The 14,480-nt window shown below is 35.2% G+C and overlaps 2 protein-coding genes across 6 annotated transcripts in view; one reads left to right on the forward strand and one right to left on the reverse strand.

Moving 5' to 3' along the window:
- Positions 1-8,833, forward strand: part of LOC134842760 (DNA repair protein RAD50-like) — a 28,224-nt gene extending 19,391 nt beyond the window's left edge. For 3 of the 5 annotated variants that reach the window (XM_063859241.1, XM_063859269.1, XM_063859261.1), the window contains 3 exons: positions 5,285-5,426; positions 8,143-8,291; positions 8,615-8,833. In XM_063859241.1, coding sequence (XP_063715311.1) covers positions 5,285-5,426; positions 8,143-8,291; positions 8,615-8,689 — 366 coding nt within the window. In that variant the 3' untranslated portion in view covers positions 8,690-8,833. Of the gene's footprint in view, positions 1-383; positions 1,553-5,284; positions 5,427-8,142; positions 8,292-8,614 lie in introns of those variants that run through there. The other 2 variants (XR_010162548.1, XM_063859249.1) reach the window with 2 other exon arrangements.
- The window catches only part of LOC134842817 (coiled-coil domain-containing protein 25-like), a 347,041-nt gene that overhangs the window by 131,515 nt on the left and 201,046 nt on the right, over positions 1-14,480 (reverse strand). The gene's annotated exons all lie outside the window — the stretch shown is intronic.

Raw genomic sequence — 14,480 nt, forward strand, 5'->3', positions numbered from 1 at the left:
CTTGATAAATTTTGTTTGGATGCTTATTTAACATTCAGTTTTCTTACTTCGGGATATTTTGATGATATTTATTATTTTATTCATGTTGAAGTTTTTATTCAAGACAAATACAAATTTAAAAAATTTTTGGTAGATCAATTTTTGCAATTTTAATTTCTTCGGCTTTCATCGCTTTTTTCGTCGGACAGTTTGTCTGGCTATGTATATGTTTTGTCGCATGTAGCGCGATGCTTTGCTCTCTGGGGTCCCACGCGTCAGGGAAAACCGGGAAATGTCAGGGAATTAAAAAAACTGTCAAGGAAAACCGGGAAAGTCAGGGAATTCGATTCAAGGCCTGCTAATGACCTTTAGTTGCATATAATCTTGTTGGTACTTATTTTCAGATTGAGATTAATTTCAAGCAGGAAAATGCATTACTGTCTCCAATGGGAAAATCCTAGCAACTTTCCAGATTTTGCAGAATACATCAAGCGCGTTCCAAATGATCCGTTCTCGGCAAATTGTAGCATCTGTCGCGGAAAACCATTTCAGTTGAGCAATATTGGCAAACGAGCTTTGAAAAGTCACGCAGAGGGCGAAAAGCACCAAGACGCACTGAGGCTACGACGTACAGTGGGACCATTATTCACCCCGGCTGTACCGGAAGGCGAACCTTCGACTGAGATTCCTCATCAGCCTGCCGAAAAGGAGGCAGAGGTTGGAAATATTGTCTTGCAGGAGGTATCCGAAGCACCACAGACCAGTTTTGTTATTTTGTTTCCTTACTTTGCTTCTCAAGTTTATGGGGCTGTTAAGTTTTCAAAGCTTGCTCTATGCTTTGATGAGGCATTCAATTCAGTTATTAATAAAGGGCGACTGGACGTGCATTGTATTTACTGTATTGTGTTGCTGTGTCTAGAGCTGAAAGACTGTTTCAGATGCTCTTCGAGGACGGACACATCTCTTTGGATGTTGCTGGTAAGTCATAGAAAAAATTCTTGACAAAGAGTTCGTAAAAGCTGCTAAAGATTTCTCGATATCAGACAGGTTTGATGGGTTCTTTAAGCAACATGTCAAAAATGGCTCTGACATTCATAAACCTCTAAAATTAATCTTGATATTGTTTCATGGTAATGGGCGCGTCGAAGAAGGTTTTTCGATAAATGAGAGCATCTTTCTCAATAGCATGAAGGAGCGCACAGTCATAGATCAGAGATTTGTACACGATTGGATCCTTCATTCTGGTAAGCGGTTGTCCCGTGGTTTGGTGGACAAACGTATGATGGATGCAATAAAAGGTTGTCGGCAACGCTACGAAAAAGCCTAGGAAACTGACCAAAAGAATCATACACAGAAAGAAGAAAAAGAAACGCCAAACAATCGACCAACTAGTGAAACAGGACAGAGAAGTGCTGAATTTGGAAATTGACCATAAAAAGCAGAAAATAATAAATCTGTGAAGCGAATTGATTGTTTTCCATGGAAATGTTTTTTGAATTTAGAGGCACATCGTTGTGCAAAAGTCAGAGAATTTGTTCGGCGAATGTCAGGGAATGTTAAATTGAAAATACTGTGGGACCCTCTTTGTATTATTTCTAAAGATGCAGTTATTTCAGTTCCAAGATTTCGGATTTTTCTGCAAATTTTATTTATATATATGTTTGTATGTATGTATGTATGTTCGTATAATTGTTTGTATGTATGTATGTATGTATGTATGTATGTATCTATGTATGTATGTATGTATGTATGTATGTATGTATGTATGTATGTATGTATGTATGTATGTATGTATGTATGTATGTATGTATGTATGTATGTATGTATGTATGTATGTATGTATGTATGTATGTATGTATGTATGTATGTATGTATGTATGTATGTATGTATGTATGTATGTATGTATGTATATATGTTTGTATATATAAATATTTTAATAGTTTGTTCGATTGCTGGTCCAGTTCTTATCATCTAAATTCGCTAAGAGTTATCGTCTAAATTCCATTATTTTCCAACTGAAAAAAGGCTTGCCGAATTTTCTACGACCCATTCTGAATGTTCCGTGTCTATTGAACCACAAAATATGGTCGTCGATTGAATTAAAGAGAACAAAAGTGCCCACAACTTTTGTTCGATGGTGTTACGGAGCTTTTGGGATATAATTCCCGAATCGAGCAAGCTCTTCAGCGCTTATTCACCCTTGCGATAAGCAAGGGTGCTGAAATCGTTTTCTATACTTTTTTCCGTAAATAACTTTGTTCAAGTTATCTCGTTTTTTACTCAAGTAAAGCTTGTGTGGTAATATGAATTCTCTTTTCCAACCGCAAATATAAATGTTCATTTTGAAAGTGTTAATTTATTGCAGTATTGTGCATAAGATCAATAACGAGCTATTAAGTACAGCCAATGCCAAGGATATTAACACAGACTATTACATTACAAATAGCACTTTAGCTTGAAGGTATCATGGATATGTAGCGTAGACGTAAAGAAGGAGACCCGCAACAAAATAAGAGGGTTTGAACCTGGATGGTTTTAAGGAAGTTTTTTGTATACTATTTAAAATGCGTCCGCTCTATAAATTGAGGCATGTTAGTTGGTAAATTTCTTTTCTCAAATTGACTGGAACTGCTAATGCTTCATAATTGGCTCGCGTCACATAGCAATCATGTATACTGATAATTGGTGTGCGTCACTTGAGAATTTATATAGACTCAAAGTTAAATTCAGTTTTTCCCAGTAGCGAAGTACAACTTGGCCTCTGTGTATAAACTCAAATTCAATCAAGCATCTGGCATAAAGGAAACACCTTTGTTTGAGATGCATAGGCTTGTGGCCTGGACTTGTATTTTTTGCAAACTGAAAGTTTTCGGCTAATTTAGATGTTTGTCTGTCTGCGTATTGTTTCCGGCTTAGTTCCAGCATAAAAATCTTTTTGAAAGTTCGGATTCTTTCTAGCATTTCGAAAGCTCCCTCTTAAGTTTCTAATGGTACAGATAATTTTGTTCCCGACCTTTGGGCTTTTGCGATTTTTATAGGTTTTTATGACAGTCATTCGTTTTTGTATTGCAAGTGGTGCGAAGCTGAGCTTCGCACCTGTGTGAAAAGGTTGACTTTGACGCCTCACCGTAAGACTGAAAGGGATTTTTAAAGTGAACAATTTGGAAATCACAAAACGAAAATCTAAATGTATAATTGAAAATTTAGTTGCACTTGCAAAAGCAAGTTTCTTGTAATTGTACTTGCAAAAGCAAGTGTCTTTTGATTGGGAACTAACTTTTTTCCCAGAAACTACTTTTATACCAATTTTTCAAATTGCTTTATTGTCGAATCTTAAAATTTTTCTAGGTTACTTCGCACTTGGCCTTGGGGTAGCGTCGTCGTCTTTGCATCCTAACCTCCGGGTTTCGATCTTTTTTTCAGTATTTATTGAATTTGTTTTTTTTTTCGGTAAAATTGATTTGTCTGACTTTGTTTATCTGCTCAAGGTTTGTCGGCTTAGTTGCCAGATCACGGTTTTTTTTCTTGTGCTGTAAGAAACTATTATGGTATCATGTTAATTTAAGAACTGAATTTGAATTCGATTGTTTTTTTTGGCTTAGGTTATGTCTGCGCAAGCGTTATCAAATCGGATTATATACTTTTTTCGGGCTTGCAACTTGTTGAACTGAAGTCACTTGAATCCCTTCAATCTTGGTTCATAATAAATACAAATTTCTATGCGTGTCCGGCACTTAGCCTGGATGAGAAAAGTACGCCTGAAGTGGCAAAGGCCGTGGTTTTGAATCTGACCAGGAACAGTTTTTTTTTTCTACTGGAAATATTTCTTTTTTAAAAAAAATGTCGGCCTTTAGTTTGTTTGCGTGTGTTTTGTCGGCTTAGTTGCCACATCTAAGAAATGATTTTTATGCACGCAATTTTCAATGTACTTGCTTTCAGTGTTTTGAATTTTCAGTTTTTCTAGCCTTGGCTTCGTTTATTTTTTGCTTTTTGAAAAAACTTTATTCGACTTCAATGATTTCGGCTTATTTTTTATCGGCTTAGTGAACTAAATAGGGGCAAATTTAAGGCAAGCTTAAGTTCTGGCTTCATTCTGAATCGCACAAAATGCTAATTTTCCTAAGTTTTTTTGACAGCAATTATATTTTCGGTTTTTAAACTTTCACCGTTTTTTGGAAACTTTTTAACCGTACTCGAAATTTATCGTTCTAATTCTCAGGTTGTGTTCAATCGATAAATTCGGTTTTTGGAATCCTTTCTTCTTAAGCGGCCACATATTTTGGAATTTTTGACAGGTGTTTAGAAGCATTTTGTATAAGAAATATCAATTTGACAATAATAGCAGTATAGCATCAGTTTGACAATTATCAGTATAACTTGTATAGCATCAGTATCAAAAATTCAAAAAATATTAAATTTGTACCTCCAGCTTTTGCTGGGCTTCTAGTTGTCTATTATCGAGACTACGAAAATTTAAGTTCACTTAGTTTTTCTTAACATTTTTTTTGACTTACGTTTTTTATTATGTTTGTGTTGTATCGCTTCGCCTCTGTTTTATTATGTTCGACTAAACATTTTTTATTATGTCTGTGTTGTATGTTTGTTTCGACTTACGTTTTTTATTATGTTTGTGTTGTATCGCTTCGCCTGTTTTTAAATGTTAGTGACTGAAGTGAAATTTAACGAGTCTAGGCCTACCAGTTCATAATTTAATTAGCTTTTGAGTAATCTTCAAGTTCAGTTTATACAATATTTAAGTTATTCGACTTTCCGCAAATGTAATATCACATTTGAGAATACCGTTTTAAATTGATTATATTTTGAAGGTTGTTTTTATTCGGGCATCTACGTCTGACTGTCCTTGACCAAATTCCGTTTGCCTTGACTTTACTGTCGCTGTAAAGTTGTCTGTATTTCTCTTCTCTTGAGGCGTTAGTTGTACTGTATTCACCTTGTAACAATGCTTACTCTGCCGATTCAAAAAAAAAATTTAATTGGTATGAAAATCAAATTTTGAATCGATTCAATTGATAAGACTACTAACTTTTTCCACCTTGTTCACAAAACGTTCATCTCGAAAAATATAATCCCTATCTTTCGGAATTTTTTTAAAATTGTTGCGAGAAGCAACTGTTTCATAGAATTTGTCGTTTGGGAAATTTTTAATTTTTTGCCAATTAGAAATTATGTCATTTGAGGCGTATTTGTTTCAGACACCACTTTTCAGCTACTTTGCATTGATTGAATATTGAAAAAATGACGGCAAAATAATTTACTTCAACTGATGTTGGTGTCTGATTTTAGGAAGGAGTTGAGTTGGACATGCGTGGCAGATGTAGTGCGGGTCAGAAAGTGCTAGCCTCACTCCTCATTCGTCTCGCTCTAGCTGAGACATTCTGTCTGCAGTGCGGTGTGTTCTCCCTCGACGAACCAACCACTAATCTTGGTTCGTGTCTAGGATAAACGAATTTCAAATGACAAAGTTTTTCATGAAGTCCAATGACAAACAGGACTGTATCGTTTATTTACGCTTGCGATTAGCAAGGGTTATCAAACTGGAATTTAGACTTTTTTCGTGTGAACAACTTGTTTAACAGAATCACTTATATCTTGGTTCATAATGAATTCAAACTTCACTGCGTTCCCTGCCAACTTTGCCTGGAGGTAACGAAAAAGCCTGGGGCGGCAAAGGTCCTGGGTTTGAATCTGACCAGGACCTGATTGTTTTTCAAACGGGAAGTGTTCTGTTTCAAATAAAATTGTCGGCATTTTATTTGTCTGCTTATCTGTTGTCGGCTTAAATTTTACATTTTGGAATCGTTTTTAAGCTATACGAATTTTTCTTAAATGTTGTTTTTAATGTTTGATTTTTTCCTATAGTTTTTAATTTACTTACCTTGACTTCGTATTTCCTTCTTCGTTTTTTTTATTTCGGCCTATTTTTTTATCGGCTTAAATACCTAGTTTCGGGGCGTTTCAAGGGATACACAATTTTAACACTCCCCTCCGCTTTTTCAAGTTGCTTTTATGTTTACCAATCGGTTTGTTGATTTTTTTTTTCATTATGGAAAATTATTTCCAAATTTATTGGAAAAGTTTTAGTTTTTTCAAACTTCTACTGATTTTCAAAAAAAGGGGTGTCAGTTGAAAGACCGCTTAATCCCCTGTGTGCCTGTATAGTCCTCCATCGAGAGTCTTTTTTTATTTGACCACCCCTCTGTCTACAGCCTTCGAAAAAGTCTGTGGTGGAATAGTTGAACCATATTTTCGAATTTTTTTTCGGTTTCTCAAAAACTACCCCTAAAATCTAAGATTTTAGTGAATAGAATGGTTTTAAAATGCTCTTTGCATGATTGGCGGAGCCAAAATTTTTCAACACAAAAGTATGGCCCTCGAAATTGGCAAATTTTTGACTTTTCACCGTTTTGTGAATCTTTGTCTTTTCTCAAAAACTAACCTTTCAAATCTGATATTGTGGGTTCAATGGACATAACGGGTGGCGAGAAGCTCCAATGCAGTAGTGGCCACTCACAAAGCTTTTCATGCAAAACTTTATCACCCTCGACTTGACGTTTTTAAAACTTTTTGATTATCGAAAACAACCTTGCCGTGTCTGAGATTTTGGGTTAATTTCAAAGAACGGGTTGTGGGAAGCTCATTTGCTTATTCGACATACATCAGAAATTATCGCCCTCAGAAATGTCAATGTTTTGATTTGTTGACCGTGCTTTGGATTTTTCTCGCTAACTATTCTGTTAAATCTGATATCATAGATTTAATGGAGTTAAAAGGTTGTTGAAAACCTACCTTTATGACTTTGACAGTTTTTGGGAAACTTTTTAATTTTACGCAAAAATTAGCGAGCTGGTTCTCAGGTTGTGTTCAATCGAGAAACACGTTTTTGGGAATAATCTCTGCTTAAGGGGCCACAACCTGCTTTTTGCAGAAAAAATTCATGGATTTTGGAAATTGTTCGGACCGTTTTTTATAACATTTGACCGTTTTTAGAAAGTTTTTGAATTTTCTTAAAATTTACTGATTCAAATCTGAGATGTGAGGTTTAATTGTAAGAGCCGGTTGCGATAATGGTTCTTGCCGGTTGCGATAATGGTTCTTGCCGAAGCGGCATCGGCAAGAACCATTATCGCAACCGGAAAGAACCATTATCGCAACGGGCAAGAACCATTATCGCAACCGGCTCTTACAATTAAACCTCACATCTCAGATTTGAATTTTTCTGCTTATCTGTTGTCGGCTTAAATTTTACAATTTGGAATCGTTTTTATGCTATACGAATTTTTCTTAAATGTTGTTTTTAATATTTGATTTTTTCCTATAGTTTTTAATTTACTTACTTTGACTTCGTATTTCCTTCTTCGTTTTTTTTATTTCGGCCTATTTTTTTATCGGCTTAAATACCTAGTTTCGGGGCGTTTTGGCTCCAAATTTTGGCTCCGCCAATCATGCAGCGGCATTTAAGAAAAATTCGTATAGCATAAAAACGATTCCAAAATGTAAAAAATTTAAGCCGACAACAGATAAGCAGAAAAATTCAAATCTGAGATGTGAGGTTTAATTGTAAGAGCCGGTTGCGATAATGGTTCTTGCCGGTTGCGATAATGGTTCTTGCCGAAGCGGCATCAGCGACAACAGATAAGCAGAAAATTTCAATTCTGAGATGTGAGGTTTAATTGTAAGAGCCGGTTGCGATAATGGTTCTTGCCGGTTGCGATAATGGTTTTTGCCGAAGCGGCATCAGTATAGCAAGTTCATTAATATCAAACACGTAAATCCAGCTTAAGCTGGGCCCCTAATTGTTTTTATTGCCATAAAAAAGTTTTGGTTCACCTAGTTTTTTTTAACATTTCAAATTTTTTTGACTCATGTTTTTTTTATGTTTGTATTGTATCGCAATTAGTGCGAAAATCCGCTTCACCTTTGTGTTAGAATATCACATCAAAGATTTCAATTTTCTAATTTTTGAGTTTAAAAGTTTTCAAGTATCCGAGTTAAATTTGCTGTGAAGAGTTGGTGTTTTTAATTGATTTCGAAATTACGGAGAGATTCAACGAAAAACCGTCGCTCTTTTTATTCTTCGAAATTATGCAGCTAAACATTTACACTATATCACTTCGGAAAACTTATTAACTGTGCCAATTTAGATCGGGAGAACATAGCGAGTCTGGCAGAGGCTCTGGTGCGCATCATTCGCAACAGACACCATCCCCACTCCCAGTTCGTCATCATCACTCACGACATGGACTTCGTGGAACTACTGGGCAATGCTGAACTAGTCGAGCACTATCACGAGGTCTGTATTGACGCAAGTCTCCGATATACATTAGTGTCAAAACATTGTATGAAAGTTCGTATTAGGTGATAAAAAGAGCCCTGAATGCTTTCGAAATTTGGACAAATTACTTTCAACTTAAGAAAGTTGAAATTGTGCGAAAAAAGGTAAGTTTCGAATATGAATTGCTTCGCAAACTGAGAAATATTTGATAAAGGTCAGGTCAATGTTTTTTTTTGGTTTCCTTGAGTTCATAGATACTGCCCAAGTTTATAGATACCCTCCCGTGTATGGAAATGGGTATGTGAAATTCGACCAATGATTAAATAAGTTGTTATTTTCAGGTGTCCAGAGATGAGTTCACTGGCCTGTCTCTGATCCAACGAAAGAGTGTCCGAGAAATGGACTCAAATAACTGAAAACTTTAGATTGGAACTAGTTTAACAGGACTTTGTGACTGCTAAGTTTGAGCTTTGATGCATTGATTATGTTAATAATGATTTTAACTGTTGTTTTTTGTTGAAAAATACATCTATGATACTGCGCTGTGCGCCTGCTCAATAAAAAATTAGAACTACCTGTTCAAAGTTCCGAAAATTTTCAAACAAAGTTTTCTTCTCAGAACAAAAAATTAAACAAAATATTAAGTAGGTTTTGCTTGTCCTAAAGATAATTCAAGTACTTTTCAATTGAACAATTTTATCTTTTTGGCATTTGATATATCAAGAAGCCGCAGAGAACAATATCGAAATTTTGATTTGTCGCCTGTTTTCAATATGAAAACAATATCGAAGTTTTGATTTGTCGCCTGTTTTCAATATGAGAACTCATGATGTTTCTTAGACTTGCGAAAGCAAGTCTTTTAAGCGGGAGCTAGACTTTTTTGCCATGAACAACGTTTACAATTTGCAATTTTCTGTCTTGAATTTTGACTTAACAACAACCAATTTCCTTCGCAATTGACCTAGAGGTAACGCCGTAGCCTTCGTACCCTAAGGTTCGAGTCGCGGTCGGACTTTTTTGTCAGCATGTATGCAATTGAGAAAAGGTTCTCGGTAAAAAATTAGTTGTGCTTCTGTTTATCTGCGAAGTTTTGTCGGCTTAGTTGCCACGCCAAGGATTTTCTGGTGCTGTAGGCACTTTAATTGTAGTTGCTAGTGCAAGTGTGTTCAATCTAGTTTCAGGGGTCTTGAAACTGTTAATTTTTAATATAACGTTTTTTTTTTCGGCTCAACCGGTGTCTGTTGAAAGGTTCTCGGCTTTTTGCCGCTTTATTTTTGTTCCGTTTCTAACTTAAACTTCACATGACTTGCTTGGCATGTTAGCCTAGAATTCCTCTTCGGTAAAAACAAGTATTAGGAAATTGTATGGTGTTGGTTTTTTAAGAGGCTTTTGCAAAATTATTATCTCTATAAAAACTGTTCAAATTTTCAATAAATGGTTGTCAATGGAAGGACCGCTTACTCCCCTGTGTTCCTGCATACTCGCCATGTTTTGATGTTTTTTATGTTCTCAAAAACTGCCTTCATAAATCGAATATTGTGTGCTTAATGGAGATTACGGGTAGTAGAAAGCTCACCTGCATTAGAAGCCACTCACAATTTTTTACACAAAAAGTTATCGGCCTCGGAAACGTGAAGTTTTTGATTTTTTGACTGTTATGTAAACTTGTAGTTTTTCAAACCTAATTTCCTATAGATTTGGGGTTCAATATTAGATTTGGGGTTCAACGCAAACAATGAATTGTAGATAGATTCTTTGCATACGCGACAACGCCCGAAAATTTTGACTCAAAAATCATGGCCCTCAGGAAAGTCTAAATTTTGATTGTTTGGGATTTTCAAAGCGTTGCTTGACTTTTACATTACCAGTCCAAACGCAGTAAATTTTAACTTGAAAAGCAGTAATTAACTGCCTTCATAAAAATTACTTTCTGGATTTTTCAAGAAAAAAGTAACTGCCTTCAAAAAATTCTAAAGAAATTTTTGAACGTTTCTGGAAAACTACTCTGATTTATCAGTTGTCGGGTTCAGTTGGCAATCGAGAAACCCTATTTTAGTAATGTTATTGCAATATTGTTGATGTGGCCTCCGCGTAATTTTAGGGAAAAATGATATGGATTTCGGAAAATTAAATATCTGAACTTTTGATCGTTTTTGAAATCATTTTTTCTTGAAACTTTTTTTTAACTTTTCCTTAAAATTAACCTATCAAATATACGTTTAAAGTTACCACCAAAAAACCACATGCGAGAACTGTTACAGAAGCGGTGATTTTTTAAATCTTTGTGAGAAAAAGGTTACATCTTTGGCAAAGTTAAATATCTCAAAATTTTTTCATCTCATTTTTGTAGAAATAATCAAATTTTTGGGCGAAGTTAAATTTCATACCGCTTCAGTAAAAAACCCTCCGAAAAAATTAAAGTATTCGGGCCACTAGTGATATTTTGTCGCAGCAAAAGGAAATTTTTTTTTTATTTTTTTGTTAAATGTTTTTTCTTAATGCTTGTGTTGTATCGCTAGTGGTGGAAAGCTCCACTTTGTCTCTATGTAATAACTCTTGTTTTCTAAATTAGAAAATTAATGCCAAGATATTCAACGTTTGCAGCACTCAGCATAGTGATGCACCTTTACGTAATGTTACGATTACTTAATAGTGGTGCACATTTACTTAATTTCTCATCGATAATTTCCAAAGTGTCAACAGCAATTTCAACAACAATTTTAATTTTTTCCCTTTTTTCGACTCACAGCCTTTCTTGTAATCTATCGCAAGTGGTGCGAAGCTAATTTTCGCCTCTGCTTTAAGTATTATTTTTTTCAAATAAAACATTTCAAAAAAACCGAATAAACTAAAAATTAAAAAAAAAACTAAATTTGATCAAAATTTATGAAAAAAATCATTAACTATCAAGTCACAGTTTGAATTTTTGTCGTTTGCATTCTAATTTTTGACATCATTTGAGGCGATAGGTTTTAAAGAAAAAAGAAATTACTTCTTTTTATTTCTGGAACAATCTCAAGGAATGAGGCAGTTGGACGTTTGATGTTTTATAATCTTATGAGAACAATGTAGTTATCTTATAAGGCTCAATGATATTTGTAACATAAAAACTAGCCGGCTCGGAGGTGCTAGCGCATAAAATTCTAGCCATAGCAATCGAAGAACAGTATTTTTAAAAATAGAAAATTAGTTAACAATTTGAGAAACTTCAGCTCTCTCGAGTTTTTTTTCAATTAGTACGAGAAAATTTAATTCGAAAATATGCCGCAAAATTCAGGTGATTATAGCTAATTTAGTAGTAAAAATGCACTAGAACGCTAGATATAAAAAAATGTTTCTTCTGTTTTAATTAATCTGAAAAACAGTAAAACTCAAGCTATTTTTTAAGAGTCAATGAACGTAGCGAACTCTTATATTATTGTCGTGATGGTTTTTTGCTTACTTTTCTACGCGAAAGTGTATGAAATTTTGTTCGCGCTCAAGCATTTTATGAGCTGCTTGACTTTTTGATTTTCAGCTCATTTCCTTTGGTACAGGGAATAAAAACTCATCTATCGAGCAGCAAAAGTGTAAGACTCACGAAAACGTGATCAACCTAAAATTTCGAAAGTAGATTTTGTTCTTAAGATTTCCCTGTGTGAAAAAATTAAATGATTGATTCTGTTATCTTATCCAAAAAGCGGCAATTAATTTTTTCTTGAAATTCAACTAGCTGAAAGTCATATTTTTTACTGTTTCTTTGCGTGCATTGACTCTTTTACATAATCGCATAGCTAAATTTCTACTTTCGAAATGATAAGGTTAATAAGGCTTTAATTTATCCAAAAAATTAGTGAAAAAAACCTAGAGTGTATAGTTCCTTTGCACATCCTGGTAATTTCGCACATATTATGACAATGACAGTTTACCGCTTAAGATATAGTTTGTTTGTTATCTTTTTCAATGTGTGTCGTAGCAATTTGAGTTTTGAGCAATTTGATGAAAAATATCATAAAATTAATATTCGTAGTGGGTCTAGATTATGTTGTTGTTCCGACTATCGAAGAGCTCACGGAAACATTTCACAGATCTTAGATTTTTGTATAAATGTTTCTATTCTAGACTGAAGTTATTTTTACGCCACCTGAAGCTGCTTGTTTGGAAAAAACAGATACAGTCTAATCTCTTACCTTCTCATATTATTTATATTTCTGATCAGGGGCGGATCTAATTTTTTCTCGAGCAGGGGCGGATTTTCAAAAACTTTTCGAAAGTTTTGTCTATTTTTGTTAGGTCAACCAAATTGATTTTTCGAGCTCTCCCAAAGCACTAAATCCCTGTTTTGACCAAATTTTCTATGCCGCAGGCAAAGTTATGAAAAACAAGCCAAGAAAAGGCTTGAAAATTTTTGACCAAAAAACGCATTTTTTCCACGCGCGCTCCCCTCTCAAAATTAGTTTATATTGGCGCCAAGGATGCCTTTAGAAAAATTTTAGGTTCGGTCACCAAAAATGGATATTTCAAAATAGTATAAAAGGGGGACTCATTGGGTCGACAGGGGGTCAAATCCCTGAGGGGGGGCGTCAGCCCCCTTCCCTTAAATCCGCCCCTGCTTCTGATAATGGCTTCTCGTGTAAAAAAAGGGGGTCTCTTCTGTTAGTAATGTTTTTTACCCTGTCACTTTGCCGCAGTCATTGTATGTTTGATGCCTTAATATGGAGTGGCTTCTAAGACTCGGTACTTCTCATAGTTACGAAAGGTTAATTTTGGAGGCACGATATTCTCTAGTCTATCATATCATGCTCCCATCCACCTTGGTGCTCGTTTGAACGGTATTATCAAGATAAAGAGCTAGTCTGAGTCGTTAAAATTGAATACTTAAATAGCGTGAGGTGACGGTTTGTCGCAAGCGTCGATTGATCCCAAGCGATTACTCGCGGAATTTTTAAACGGCGACAATCACCATTCTGAAATGAATCGCACCATGAGTCAATTCGTAGCAAGCGATAATTAGTAGCTTGACTAAATGCTAATTGGGGATTAAAAAGCTATGTATTTTGATCTAAATGTTTTTCGGTGGTTGTGGGGGATTAAAATTCAACGAGCGATCAAAATTCAAAAGCATCAAAAGCATCTAGGATTTTTTTGTTTCAATTCCTTTTTGCAAATCATTAGTACACTTACTGATATTCCGTATACATTTCAAATCTAATTACATTTGCAGCCCATTTTTTAAGTAAATACAAAAATAAACACCGCGCCCTTCATTACGAGGCTAACAATTTGGTGTCTGTCACTGGAATCCTGAGACAAGTCTTTAAACATGGTCCAAAAGCGGATTCCACTCCCAAAATGTCGTTGAATTACGCGCACAAATAGTTGTAACGTAAATTTTGTCAGTACATTAGTTTTGTTGCGGTTTCCGCAACGAGCGTATTTAACTAGCTATTCCGATTTCCGCGTATGTAAGCGGATTCCGCAAGCGCAAGTGGATTTCGCAATTTTTTTGCGGATTCCGCTTGCAGTTTGCGAAATCCGCTTACAATTTGCAGAATCCGCTCAAAATTTGCGGATTCCACTTACAGTTGTAGATTCCACGACAGTTTAAACTTACTGAACACATATAATAATAATTCATTATGGATTCCACAAACTGCTCTGAATTCCGCAATTTTTTGCCAATTCCGCAAAATTGTCAGTTTTTGGAGCATTTTGAGCTATACATTGTCTTAGCAATTTGTCCGTGGAATCCAAAACAGCAAAAATATCAAAGAAAAGTCGCCACGTTGCGGATTCCGCGACAATTTGATTTTAGCCTGTTGCAGAATCCGCTTACAACTCACAAGTTTTAAAATTTGGCTTCGTGATGTTGAAAACGGGTGCTCACAGTGGCTGTAGAACACAAAAATTAACGCTAAAGTTAACGAGTTGTTTATTTTTTTTTCAATTGGTTCGAAAACCATTTAGGTAAAAAAGGTTGGAATTTATGGGAATTATAGTTATAATGATAAGTAAATCAAATAGACAAGATATCGTATAGGATAAGAGATATCGACTAAGATTGATAAGAGATTTAGCAGTGATATATTAGAGTTGGTTCTCTGGTAGAATCATAATTCTAGAAGCTAGGGAGCTAGAACAGAGATAGTTTTGATTAATTACCTGTGAAATAGATCAAAGGACCCTCACATTGAAACGATGCTATGAAATATATTGCTGTTTGGAACT

This window comes from Symsagittifera roscoffensis, chromosome 1 (genome assembly GCF_963678635.1).
Source record: "Symsagittifera roscoffensis chromosome 1, txSymRosc1.1, whole genome shotgun sequence".
NCBI classification, from domain to species: Eukaryota; Metazoa; Xenacoelomorpha; order Acoela; family Convolutidae; genus Symsagittifera; species Symsagittifera roscoffensis.